Source organism: Psittacula echo (assembly GCF_963264785.1).
Source record: "Psittacula echo genome assembly, contig: SCAFFOLD_79, whole genome shotgun sequence".
Classification (NCBI taxonomy): Eukaryota; Metazoa; Chordata; class Aves; order Psittaciformes; family Psittacidae; genus Psittacula; species Psittacula echo.
Genome location: NW_027664259.1, coordinates 20,037 through 34,137, shown reverse-complemented (window position 1 = coordinate 34,137; position 14,101 = coordinate 20,037). Strand labels below are relative to the sequence as shown.

Here is a 14,101-nt window from a genome sequence, read left to right as displayed (position 1 = left end):
TAGAGACCCATAGAGACCATAGAGACCCATAGAGACCCATAGAGACCATAGAGACCCATAGAGACCCATAGAAACCCATAGAGACCCATAGATACCCCATAGAGACCCATAGAGACCCATAGAGACCCCATAGAGACCCATAGAGACCCCATAGAGACCCATAGAGACCCCATAGAGACCCATAGAGACCCATAGAGACCCCATAGAGACCCATAGAGACCCATAGAGACCATAGAGACCCATAGAGACCCATAGAAACCCATAGAGACCCATAGATACCCCATAGAGACCCATAGAGACCCATAGAGACCATAGAGACCCATAGAGACCCCATAGAGACCCCATAGAGACCCCATAGAGACCCATAGAGACCCCATAGAGACCCATAGAGACCCATAGAGACCCCATAGAGACCCCATAGAGACCCATAGAGACCCATAGAGACCCCATAGAGACCCATAGAGACCCATAGAGACCCATAGAGACCCATAGAGACCCCATAGAGACCCATAGAGACCCATAGAGACCCCATTGAGAGCCCATAGGGACCCATAGAGACCCCATAGAGACCCATAGAGACCCCATAGAGACCCCATAGAGTCCCCATAGAGACCCCATAGAGACCCCATAGAGACCCATAGAGACCCCATAGAGACCCCATAGAGACCCCATAGAGACCCATAGAGACCCCATAGAGACCCCATAGAGACCCATAGAGACCCCATAGAGACCCCATAGAGTCCCCATAGAGACCCATAGAGACCCATAGAGACCCCATAGAGACCCATAGAGACCCACAGAGACCCATAGAGCCCCATAGAGACCCCATAGAGACCCCATAGAGACCCATAGAGACCCACAGAGACCCCATAGAGACCCCATAGAGACCCATAGAGACCCATAGAGACCCCATAGAGACCCCATAGAGTCCCCATAGAGACCCATAGAGACCCACAGAGACCCCATAGAGACCCATAGAGACCCATAGAGACCCCATAGAGACCCCATAGAGTCCCCATAGAGACCCATAGAGACCCCATAGAGACCCCTAGAGACCCCATAGAGACCCCATAGAGACCCATAGAGACCCACAGAGACCCCATAGAGACCCCATAGAGACCCCATAGAGACCCCATAGAGACCCATAGAGACCCACAGAGACCCCATAGAGACCCCATAGAGACCCCATAGAGACCCCATAGAGACCCATAGAGACCCACAGAGACCCCATAGAGACCCCATAGAGACCCCATAGAGACCCATAGAGACCCACAGAGACCCCATAGAGACCCCATAGAGACCCCATAGAGACCCCATAGAGACCCCATAGAGACCCATAGAGACCCACAGAGACCCCATAGAGACCCCATAGAGACCCCATAGAGACCCATAGAGACCCATAGAGACCCACAGAGACCCCACAGCGCCCCCATGTTCCTACCCTCCGAGTCCCGGCTCTTCTTCTCCTCGTCCTCATCCGACAGCTCTGGGTTCTGGAACAGAGAAACCCCATAGCGGGACCCATAGGGACCCATAGAGCCCCATAGGGACCCATAGAGACCCATAGAGACCCATACTGGGACCTATAGAGCACCATAGCTCCCACCCCATAGCTCCCTGCCCCATAACCCAGACCCATAGCTCCCACCCCATAACCCAGCCCCATAGCTCCCACCCCATAAACCAGCCCATAGCCCTGCCCCATAACCCAGCCCCATAGCCCTGCCCCATAACCCAGCCCCACAGCCCTGCCCCATAACCCAGCCCCATAGCCCTGCCCCATAACGCAGCCCCATAGCCCTGCCCCATAGCTCCCAGCCCCATAACCCAGCCCCATAGCCCTGCCCCATAGCTCCCACCCCATAACCCAGCCCCATAGCTCCCACCCCATAACCCAGCCCCATAGCCCTGCCCCATAGCTCCCACCCCATAACCCAGCCCCATAGCTCCCACCCCATAACTCTGCCCCATAGCTCCCACCCCATAACCCAGCCCCATAGCCCTGCCCCATAGCTCCCAGCCCCATAACCCTGCCCCATAGCTCCCACCCCATAACCCAGCCCCACAGCTCCCACCCCATAACCCAGCCCCATAGCTCCCTGCCCCATAACCCCCAGCCCCATAGCCCTGCCCCATAGCTCCCACCCCATAACCCAGCCCCATAACCCAGCCCCATAGCTCCCACCCCATAACCCAGCCCCACAGCTCCCTGCCCCATAGCCCCCACCCCATAACCCAGCCCCACAGCTCCCTGCCCCATAGCTCCCACCCCATAACCCAGCCCCACAGCTCCCTGCCCCATAGCCCCCACCCCATAACCCAGCCCCACAGCTCCCTGCCCCATAGCTCCCACTCCATAACCCAGCCCCACAGCTCCCACCCCATAACCCAGCCCCACAGCTCCCTGCCCCATAGCCCCCACCCCATAACCCAGCCCCACAGCTCCCTGCCCCATAGCTCCCACCCCATAACCCAGCCCCACAGCTCCCTGCCCCATAGCCCCCACCCCATAACCCAGCCCCACAGCTCCCTGCCCCATAGCCCCCACCCCATAACCCAGCCCCACAGCTCCCTGCCCCATAGCCCCCACCCCATAACCCAGCCCCACAGCTCCCTGCCCCATAGCCCCCACCCCATAACCCAGCCCCACAGCTCCCTGCCCCATAGCTCCCACCCCATAACCCTGCCCCATAGCTCCCACCCCATAACCCAGCCCCACAGCTCCCTGCCCCATAGCTCCCACCCCATAACCCAGCCCCATAGCCCCCACCCCATAACCCAGCCCCACAGCTCCCTGCCCCATAGCCCCCACCTGTCTGTAGGCCCCGATCTGCGCCTCGTACTCGCGGTTGTGCTTGCGCAGTTTCTGCCGCAGGGAGCTCAGCGCCTTCGCGTTGTTCTTGTTCATGCGCTTCTTGCCCTCCTTGTCCTCCCAGAGCTGACCCATAGAGACCCATAGAGACCCATAGAGACCCATAGAGACCCATAGAGACCCATAGAGACCCATAGAGACCCCATAGAGACCCATAGAGACCCATAGAGACCCCATAGAGACCCATAGAGACCCATAGAGACCCCATAGAGACCCATAGAGACCCATAGAGACCCCATAGAGACCCATAGAGACCCCATAGAGACCCATAGAGACCCCATAGAGACCCATAGAGACCCATAGAGACCCCATAGAGACCCATAGAGACCCCATAGAGACCCCATAGAGCCCCATAGAGACCCCATAGAGACCCATAGAGACCCATAGAGACCCAGAGAGACCCCATAGAGACCCATAGAGACCCCATAGAGACCCCATAGAGACCCATAGAGACCCATAGAGACCCCATAGAGACCCATAGAGACCCCATAGAGACCCATAGAGACCCATAGAGACCCAGAGAGACCCCATAGAGACCCATAGAGACCCCATAGAGACCCATAGAGACCCATAGAGACCCATAGAGACCCCATAGAGACCCATAGAGACCCATAGAGACCCCATAGAGACCCATAGAGACCCATAGAGACCCCATAGAGACCCCATAGAGACCCATAGAGACCCATAGAGACCCCATAGAGACCCCATAGAGACCCATAGAGACCCCATAGAGACCCCATAGAGACCCCATAGAGACCCATAGAGACCCATAGAGACCCATAGAGACCCCATAGAGACCCCATAGGGACCCATAGAGACCCATAGAGACCCCATAGAGACCCATAGAGACCCATAGAGACCCCATAGAGACCCCATAGAGACCCATAGAGACCCCATAGAGACCCATAGAGACCCATAGAGACCCCATAGAGACCCATAGAGACCCATAGAGACCCCATAGGGACCCATAGAGACCCATAGAGACCCCATAGAGACCCATAGAGAGCCATAGAGACCCCATAGAGCCCCATAGAGCCCCATAGAGACCCCATAGAGACCCATAGAGACCCATAGAGACCCCATAGAGACCCCATAGAGACCCATAGAGACCCCATAGAGACCCATAGAGACCCATAGAGACCCCATAGAGGCCCATTAGAGACCCATAGGGACCCATAGAGACCCATAGAGACCCCATAGAGACCCATAGAGACCCCATAGAGACCCCATAGAGACCCATAGAGACCCATAGGGACCCATAGAGACCCCATAGAGACCCCATAGAGACCCACAGAGACCCATAGAGACCCCATAGAGACCCATAGAGACCCCATAGAGACCCATAGAGACCCCATAGAGACCCCATAGAAACCCACAGAGACCCCATAGAGACCCCATAGAGACCCATAGAGACCCATAGAGACCCATAGGGACCCATAAGGACCCATAGAGACCCCATAGAGACCCATAGAGACCCCATAGAGACCCATAGAGACCCCATAGAGACCCCATAGAGACCCATAGGGACCCCATAGAGACCCCATAGGGACCCATAGAGACCCATAGGGACCCATAGGGACCCATAGAGACCCCATAGAGACCCCACAGAGACCCCATAGAGACCCATAGAGACCCCATAGAGACCCCACAGAGACCCATAGAGACCCCATAGGGACCCATAGAGACCCATAGGGACCCATAGGGACCCATAGAGACCCCATAGAGACCCCATAGAGACCCCACAGAGACCCCATAGAGACCCATAGAGACCCCATAGAGACCCCACAGAGACCCATAGAGACCCCATAGGGACCCATAGAGACCCATAGGGACCCATAGGGACCCATAGAGACCCCATAGAGACCCCATAGAGACCCCATAAAGACCCCATAGAGACCCCACAGAGACCCATAGAGACCCATAGAGACCCCATAGAGACCCATAGAGACCCATAGGGACCCATAGAGACCCCATAGAGACCCCATAGACACCCCATAGAGACCCCATAGAGCCCCATAGAGACCCATAGAGACCCATACCCATAGAGACCCATAGAGACCCATAGAGAACCCACAGTGCCCCATAGCGCCCCATAGACACCCCATAGACACCCCATAGACACCCCATAGACACCCCATAGCGCCCCATAGACACCCCATAGACACCCCATAGACACCCCATAGCCACCCCATAGACACCCCATAGACACCCATAGACACCCCATAGACACCCCATAGCCACCCCATAGCCACCCCATAGCCACCCCATAGACACCCCATAGACACCCCATAGACACCCCATAGCCACCCCATAGCGCCCCATAGCCACCCCATAGACACCCCATAGCCACCCCATAGACACCCATAGACACCCCACAGCCACCCCATAGCCACCCCATAGCGCCCCATAGACACCCATAGCCACCCCATAGCCACCCCATAGCCACCCCATAGACACCCCATAGACACCCCATAGACACCCCATAGACACCCCATAGTGCCCCATAGACACCCATAGACACCCATAGACACCCCATAGACACCCCATAGACACCCCATAGACACCCCATAGCGCCCCATAGCCCCCGTGGCACCTCGGCCAGGTAGTCCTCGAGGTCGGCGAGGATGCGGATGTAGAAGCGGGGGGGCCCGTCCCGCTCCAGCACCCCCTTGGCCTTGGCAAAGGCCCGGCCCAGGAGCTCGAAGTCCTCGAGGCAGCGCGAAACGTCCCGGATCTTCATGGCATTGCGGATGGTGCGGATGAGCGCCGCCAGCTCCTCGAACCTGGGGGTCATAGGGACCCATAGGGACCCATAGGGAGACCATAGGGACCCATAGAGAGACCATAGGGACCCATAGGGACCCATAGGGACCATAGAGAGACCATAGGGACCCATAGAGAGACCATAGGGACCCATAGGGACCCATAGAGAGACCATAGAGAGACCATAGGGACCCATAGGGACCCATAGGGACCATAGAGAGACCATAGAGAGACCATAGGGACCCATAGGGACCCATAGAGAGACCATAGGGACCCATAGAGAGACCATAGGGACCCATAGAGAGACCATAGGGACCATAGAGAGACCATAGGGACCATAGAGAGACCATAGGGACCATAGAGAGACCCTAGGGACCCATAGAGAGACCATAGGGACCCATAGAGAGACCATAGGGACCCATAGAGAGACCATAGGGACCATAGAGAGACCATAGGGACCATAGAGAGACCATAGGGACCATAGAGAGACCATAGGGACCATAGAGAGACCATAGGGACCATAGAGAGACCATAGGGACCCATAGAGAGACCATAGGGACCATAGAGAGACCATAGGGACCATAGAGAGACCATAGGGACCATAGAGAGACCATAGGGACCATAGAGAGACCATAGGGACCATAGAGAGACCATAGGGACCATAGAGAGACCATAGGGACCCATAGAGAGACCATAGGGACCCATAGAGAGACCATAGGGACCATAGAGAGACCATAGGGACCCTAGAGAGACCATAGGGACCCTAGAGAGACCATAGGGACCCTAGAGAGACCATAGGGACCCATAGAGAGACCATAGGGACCATAGAGAGACCATAGGGACCCATAGAGAGACCATAGGGACCATAGAGAGACCATAGGGACCCATAGAGAGACCATAGGGACCCATAGAGAGACCATAGGGACCCATAGAGAGACCATAGGGACCATAGAGAGACCATAGGGACCCATAGAGAGACCATAGGGACCCATAGGGAGACCATAGGGACCATAGAGAGACCATAGGGACCATAGAGAGACCATAGGGACCATAGAGAGACCATAGGGACCATAGAGAGACCATAGGGACCATAGAGAGACCATAGGGACCCATAGAGAGACCATAGGGACCATAGAGAGACCATAGGGACCATAGAGAGACCATAGGGACCATAGAGAGACCATAGGGACCCATAGGGATCCATTGAGAGCCATAGGGATCAGTGCCGCCGGCTCCTCGAACCTATGGGGGGATAGGGGGTATGGGGGTCATAGGGACACATAGGGACACATAGGGACACATAGGGACACATAGGGACACATTGGGACACATTGGGACACATTGGGACCCATTGAGACACATAGGGACACATAGGGACACATTGGGACACATTGGGACCCATTGGGACACATAGGGACACATTGGGACACATTGGGACACATTGGGACACATTGGGACACATTGGGACCCATTGGGACACATAGGGACACATAGGGACACATTGGGACACATAGGGACACATTGGGACACATTGGGACACATAGGGACCCATAGGGACACATTGGGACACATAGGGACACATTGGGACACATTGGGACACATTGGGACACATTGGGACACATAGGGACACATTGGGACACATTGGGACACATTGGGACCCATTGAGACACATAGGGACACATAGGGACACATTGGGACACATTGGGACACATTGGGACACATAGGGACACATTGGGACACATTGGGACACATTGGGACCCATTGGGACACATAGGGACACATTGGGACACATTGGGACACATTGGGACACATTGGGACACATTGGGACCCATTGGGACACATAGGGACACATAGGGACACATTGGGACACATAGGGACACATTGGGACACATTGGGACACATAGGGACCCATAGGGACACATTGGGACACATAGGGACACATAGGGACACATTGGGACACATTGGGACACATTGGGACCCATTGGGACACATAGGGACCCATAGGGACCCATTGGGACCCATAGGGACACATTGGGACCCATTGGGACACATTGGGACACATAGGGACCCATTGAGACACATAGGGACCCATAGGGACCCATTGGGACCCATAGGGACACATTGGGACCCATTGGGACACATTGGGACACATTGGGACCCATTGAGACACATAGGGACACATAGGGACCCATTGGGACACATTGGGACCCATAGGGACCCATTGGGACCCATAGGGACACATTGGGACACATTGGGACCCATTGAGACACATAGGGACACATTGGGACACATTGGGACCCATTGGGACACATTGGGACACATAGGGACACATTGGGACCCATTGGGACCCATTGGGACACATTGGGACACATTGGGACCCATTGGGACACATTGGGACACATTGGGACACATAGGGACACGTAGGGACCCATTGGGACCCATTGGGACACATTGGGACACATAGGGACACATTGGGACACATTGGGACACATAGGGACACGTAGGGACCCATTGGGACACATAGGGACACGTAGGGACCCATTGGGACACATAGGGACACATAGGGACCCATAGGGACACATAGGGACACATAGGGACACATGGGGACACATAGGGACCCATTGGGACACATAGGGACACATAGGGACCCATTGGGACACATTGGGACACATAGGGACACATAGGGACACATGGGGACACATAGGGACACATAGGGACACATAGGGACACATTGGGACACATTGGGACACATTGGGACCCATAGGGACACATAGGGACACATAGGGACCCATAGGGACACATTGAGACACATAGGGACACATAGGGACACATTGGGACACATTGGGACACATTGGGACACATTGGGACCCATAGGGACACATTGGGATACATTGGGACACATTGGGACACATTGGGACCCATAGGGACACATTGGGACACATTGGGACCCATTGGGACACATTGGGACACATAGGGACCCATAGGGACACATTGGGACACATTGGGACACATAGGGACACATTGGGACACATTGGGACACATTGGGACACATAGGGACACATTGGGACACATTGGGACACATTGGGACACATTGGGATACATTGGGACACATTGGGACCCATAGGGACCCACAGAGACCCCACAGAGCCCCATGGCTGCCCCCCCCTCACCTCTTGTCCTTGGCGCTCCTCACCACGCGCTTCGTGTCCTCCTCATCCTCACTCAGCAACAGGGGCCTATGGGGAGCAAGAGCCTGTGGGGCTGCCCCATAGCGCCCATAGAGCCCCATAGGGACCCATAGACACCCCATAGAGCCCCATAGACACCCCATAGACACCCCATAGCGCCCCATAGACACCCCATAGACACCCCATAGACACCCCATAGACACCCCATAGCACCCCATAGACACCCACTTGCTGTAGTTGCCCCCCGCTGGCTTGGGGGCGAGTTCATCGCCGGAGGCCGAGGACTCGGATTCGCTGTCGGAGCCGGTGGTGAAGAAGCGCGACATGGCAGATCTATGGGGCAGCCCCACACGTGTGAGCATCGGGACCCACAGGGCCCAAAGGGACCCACAGAGACCCATAGAGACCCCACAGAGACCCATAGAGACCCATAGAGACCCCATAGAGACCCACAGAGCCCATAGGGACCCACAGAGCCCATAGGGACCCACAGAGACCCATAGAGACCCCATAGAGACCCATAGAGCCCATAGGGACCCATAGAGCCCATCGGGACCCACAGAGCCCAAAGGGACCCATAGAGCCCAAAGGGACCCACAGAGCCCAAAGGGACCCACAGAGCCCATAGGGACCCATAGAGCCCATAGGGACCCACAGAGCCCAAAGGGACCCATAGAGCCCATAGGGACCCACAGAGCCCAAAGGGACCCATAGAGCCCATAGGGACCCACAGAGCCCATAGGGACCCATAGAGCCCATAGGGACCCACAGAGCCCATAGGGACCCATAGAGCCCAGAGGGACCCACAGAGCCCATAGGGACCCATAGAGACCCCATAGGGACCCATAGAGACCCCATAGGAACCCATAGAGACCCCATAGAGACCCCATAGGAACCCATAGAGACCCCATAGAGACCCCATAGGAACCCATACCCCCCCTATGGATCTGCCCCATAGCCCCCCACTGCCACCCACCCCAGCCCCATGATTACCCCATAGCCCCCCATAGCCCCCTATGGCGCCCCATAGAGCCGCCATACCCCCCAATAGACCCCATAGCCCCCCATAGAGCCCCATAGACCCCCATAGAGCCCCACAGCCCCCCATAGAGCCCCACAGAGCCCCATAGCCCCCCATAGACCCCCATAGACCCCCATAGAGCCCCATAGACCCCCAGAGACCCCCATAGACCCCCATAGAGCCCCATAGCCCCCCAGAGACCCCCATAGACCCCCACAGAGCCCCACAGAGCCCCATAGCCCCCCATAGACCCCCATAGAGCCCCATAGACCCCCATAGAGCCCCACAGAGCCCCATAGCCCCCCAGAGACCCCCATAGACCCCCATAGAGCCCGCCCTCACTCGGCAGCGCTCGGAGCACGCTCGTGCGGCCGGAAGTGACGCAACCGAAGAGGCCCCGCCCCCTTCCCCGCCTTTTCCCGTTCCGGCGCGCCCGGGAAGGGGGCGGGGCCAAGAGGGCGGGGCGGGACCGGCGAGCGCGCGAAAGGGACGGCGGGAAAGCGAGTCCTGGCGGGAAAACCGCGGGGCGCGCCGCGGCCCAAGCCCCGCCCACCGCGCCCTGGCCACGCCCCCTCCCCCAGGCAGAGGCTGCAGGCGGTTATGGGGCAACCGGTTTATTGGTGCTATGGGGCTGAGAGCCCTCTCCATGGGTCCCGATGGGTCCCTATGGGGCTCTATGGGTCCCTATGGGGTCTCTATGGGTCCCTATGGGGTCTCTATGGGTCGCTATGGGTCCCGCTATGGGGCACAGAGCCCCTTGTGCAGCCCCATGGCCGCGACCCCTGCCAAGGCCACGCCCAGCGACTGCAACAGTGACGTCACGGCCACGGCCAGGCCACGCCCCCCTGGGGGCGCCTGCGGGAGACAGCCGGGGTCAGGGACCCCATAGAGCCCCATAGAGACCCCATAGAGACCCCATAGAGACCCATAGAGACCCATAGAGACCCCATAGAGACCCCATAGAGACCCATAGAGACCCCATAGAGACCCAGAGAGACCCCATAGAGACCCATAGAGACCCCATAGAGACCCCATAGAGACCCATAGAGACCCATAGAGACCCCATAGAGACCCCATAGAGACCCATAGAGACCCATAGAGACCCCATAGAGACCCCATAGAGACCCATAGAGACCCCATAGAGACCCCTAGAGACCCCTAGAGACCCCATAGAGACCCATAGAGACCCATAGAGACCCCATAGAGACCCCATAGAGACCCATAGAGACCCCATAGAGACCCAGAGAGACCCCATAGAGACCCATAGAGACCCCATAGAGACCCATAGCGACCCCTAGAGACCCCTATAGACCCCACAGAGACCCCATAGAGACCCATAGAGACCCCATAGAGACCCATAGAGACCCATAGAGACCCCATAGAGACCCCATAGAGACCCATAGAGACCCCATAGAGACCCCATAGGGACCCATAGAGACCCCATAGAGACCCCATACGGACCCATAGAGACCCCATAGAGACCCATAGAGACCCCATAGAGACCCCATAGAGACCCATAGAGACCCCATAGAGACCCCATAGAGACCCATAGAGACCCATAGAGACCCCATAGAGACCCATAGAGACCCATAGAGACCCCATAGAGACCCCATAGAGACCCATAGAGACCCATAGACACCCCATAGAGACCCATAGAGACCCATAGAGACCCATAGAGACCCCATAGGGACCCATAGAGACCCATAGAGACCCCATAGAGACCCATAGAGACCAATAGAGACCCCATAGAGACCCCATAGAGACCCATAGAGACTCATAGAGACCCCATAGAGACCCCATAGAGCCCCATAGAGACCCCATAGAGACCCATAGAGACCCATAGAGACCCCATAGAGACCCATAGAGACCCATAGAGACCCATAGAGACCCCATAGAGACCCATAGAGACCCCATAGACCTCTCTAACCCCACCCCGTAGTCTCTGGCCCCGCCCCTCTCCCACCATCCCCGCGCTCCCATTGGCCCCCCTTGTCCCCGCCCCTCTCCCCCCTCCCCGCGCTCCCATTGGCCCGCCCTGGCCCCGCCCCCTTCCCCCCTCCCCGCGCTCCCATTGGCCCGCCCTGGCCCCGCCCCCTCACCCTCTGCCCCACGTGCAGGTACGCGCTCCCATAGGCCGCGCCCCCCACCAGCCCCTCCCACAGCACGAGCGCGAAGGCCACGCCCACCGCGGGCAGGAAGGGCGCCAGGGCGGCGGCCAATAGGAGCGCGGCGTTCAGCACCTGGGGGCGGGGCTTGCGTCAGGGGGGCGGCGCCAACGCGGCTGGGGGAGGGGCTCCTCTGGGGGCGCTTATGGGGCTGCCCCCCAAGTGTGGGTCAGGGGCGGGTTATGGGGCAGTGGTTATGGGGCGGTCTATGGGGTAGAGGGGGGCACTTATGGGGCTGGGGGGTGCTTGTGGGGCTGGGGGTACTTATGGGGCTGGGGGGTACTTATGGGGCTGGGGGGCACTTATGGGGCTGGGGGGTACTTGTGGGGCTGGGGGGTGCTTGTGGGGCTGGGGGTACTTATGGGGCTGGGGGGCACTTATGGGGCTGGGGGGTACTTATGGGGCTGGGGGGCACTTATGGGGCTGGGGGGTACTTGTGGGGCTGGGGGGTACTTATGGGGCTGGGGGGTGCTTATGGGGCTGGGGGCACTTATGGGGCTGGCGGTGCTTATGGGGCTGGGGGGTACTTATGGGGCTGGGGGGCACTTATGGGGCTGGGGGGTACTTGTGGGGCTGGGGGGTACTTATGGGGCTGGCGGTGCTTATGGGGCTGGGGGGTACTTATGGGGCTGGGGGGCACTTATGGGGCTGGGGGGTGCTTGTGGGGCTGGGGGTACTTATGGGGCTGGGGGGTATTTATGGGGCTGGGGGGTACTTATGGGGCTGGGGGCACTTATGGGGCTGGGGGGTACTTGTGGGGCTGGGGGGTACTTATGGGGCTGGAGGGTACTTGTGGGGCTGGGGGGTACTTATGGGGCTGGGGGGCACTTATGGGGCTGGGGGGTACTTATGGGGCTGGGGGGCACTTATGGGGCTGGGGGGCACTTATGGGGCTGGGGGGCACTTGTGGGGCTGGGGGGTACTTATGGGGCTGGGGGGTACTTGTGGGGCTGGGGGGTACTTATGGGGCTGGAGGGTACATGTGGGGCTGGTGGGCACTTATGGGGCTGGGGGGTACTTATGGGGCTGGGGGGCACTTATGGGGCTGGGGGGTACTTATGGGGCTGGGGGGCACTTATGGGGCTGGGGGGTACTTGTGGGGCTGGGGGGTACTTATGGGGCTGGGGGGTACTTATGGGGCTGGGGGGTGCTTATGGGGCTGGGGGCACTTATGGGGCTGGCGGTGCTTATGGGGCTGGGGGGCACTTATGGGGCTGGGGGGTGCTTATGGGGCTGGGGGGTACTTATGGGGCTGGGGGGGCACTTATGGGGCTGGGTGGCACTTATGGGGCTGGGGGGCACTTATGGGGCTGCCCCCTAATTGTGGGTCAGGAGTGGGTTATAGGGCAGTGGTTATGGGGCGTTCTATGGGGTAGAGGAGGGCACTTATGGGGCTGGGGGGCACTTAATGGGGCTGCCCCCTAATTGTGGGTCAGGGGTGGGTTATAGGGCAGTGGTTATGGGGCGTTCTATGGGGTAGAGGAGGGCACTTATGGGGCTGGGGGGCACTTATGGGGCTGCCCCCTAAGTGTGGGTGAGGGGCGGGTTATGGGGCAGTGGTTATGGGGCGGTCTATGGGGCTGGGCGGGCACTTATGGGCTGGGGGAGCACTTATGGGGCTGGGGGGGCGCTTATGGGGCTGGGGGGCACTTAATGGGGCTGCCCCCTAAGTGTGGGTCAGGAGTGGGTTATGGGGCAGTGGTTATGGGGCATTCTATGGGGTAGAGGGGGGCACTTATGGGGCTGGGGGCACTTATGGGGCTGCCCCCCAAGTGTGGGTCCGCACCTGCAGCCCCATCAGGCCCCAGATCTGGCGCAGGCGGAGGCAGCGGAAGCCGGAGCGGGAGACGAAGACCCCGGCCTGGTAAAGGAGCTGGGACCTAGGGGTGGGGCTGGGTGTGGGGCTGCCCCATAGCGACCCATAGGGACCCATAGAAACCCCATAGAGACCCATAGAGACCCATAGAGACCCATAGAGACCCATAGAGACCCCATAGAGACCCATAGAGACCCCACAGAGACCCATAGAGACCCATAGAGAGCCATAGAGACCCCATAGAAACCCCATAGAGACCCATAGAGACCCATAGAG

At 58.4% G+C, this 14,101-nt stretch overlaps 1 protein-coding gene across 1 annotated transcript in view; it reads right to left on the bottom strand.

Moving 5' to 3' along the window:
- The window catches only part of LOC308218227 (eukaryotic translation initiation factor 3 subunit C-like), a 46,545-nt gene extending 32,687 nt beyond the window's left edge, over positions 1–13,858 (bottom strand). The window contains exons 1-7 of the mRNA XM_080639691.1: positions 13,796–13,858; positions 11,944–12,084; positions 9,052–9,156; positions 8,806–8,871; positions 5,466–5,655; positions 2,813–2,938; positions 1,442–1,493 (exon numbers count right to left, since the gene is read on the bottom strand). Of these exons, the coding sequence (XP_080495817.1) occupies positions 1,442–1,493; positions 2,813–2,938; positions 5,466–5,655; positions 8,806–8,871; positions 9,052–9,156; positions 11,944–11,975 (571 nt within the window). The 5' untranslated portion in view covers positions 11,976–12,084; positions 13,796–13,858. The remainder of the gene's footprint in view (positions 1–1,441; positions 1,494–2,812; positions 2,939–5,465; positions 5,656–8,805; positions 8,872–9,051; positions 9,157–11,943; positions 12,085–13,795) is intronic.
- Positions 13,859–14,101: the final 243 nt, after the last annotated feature.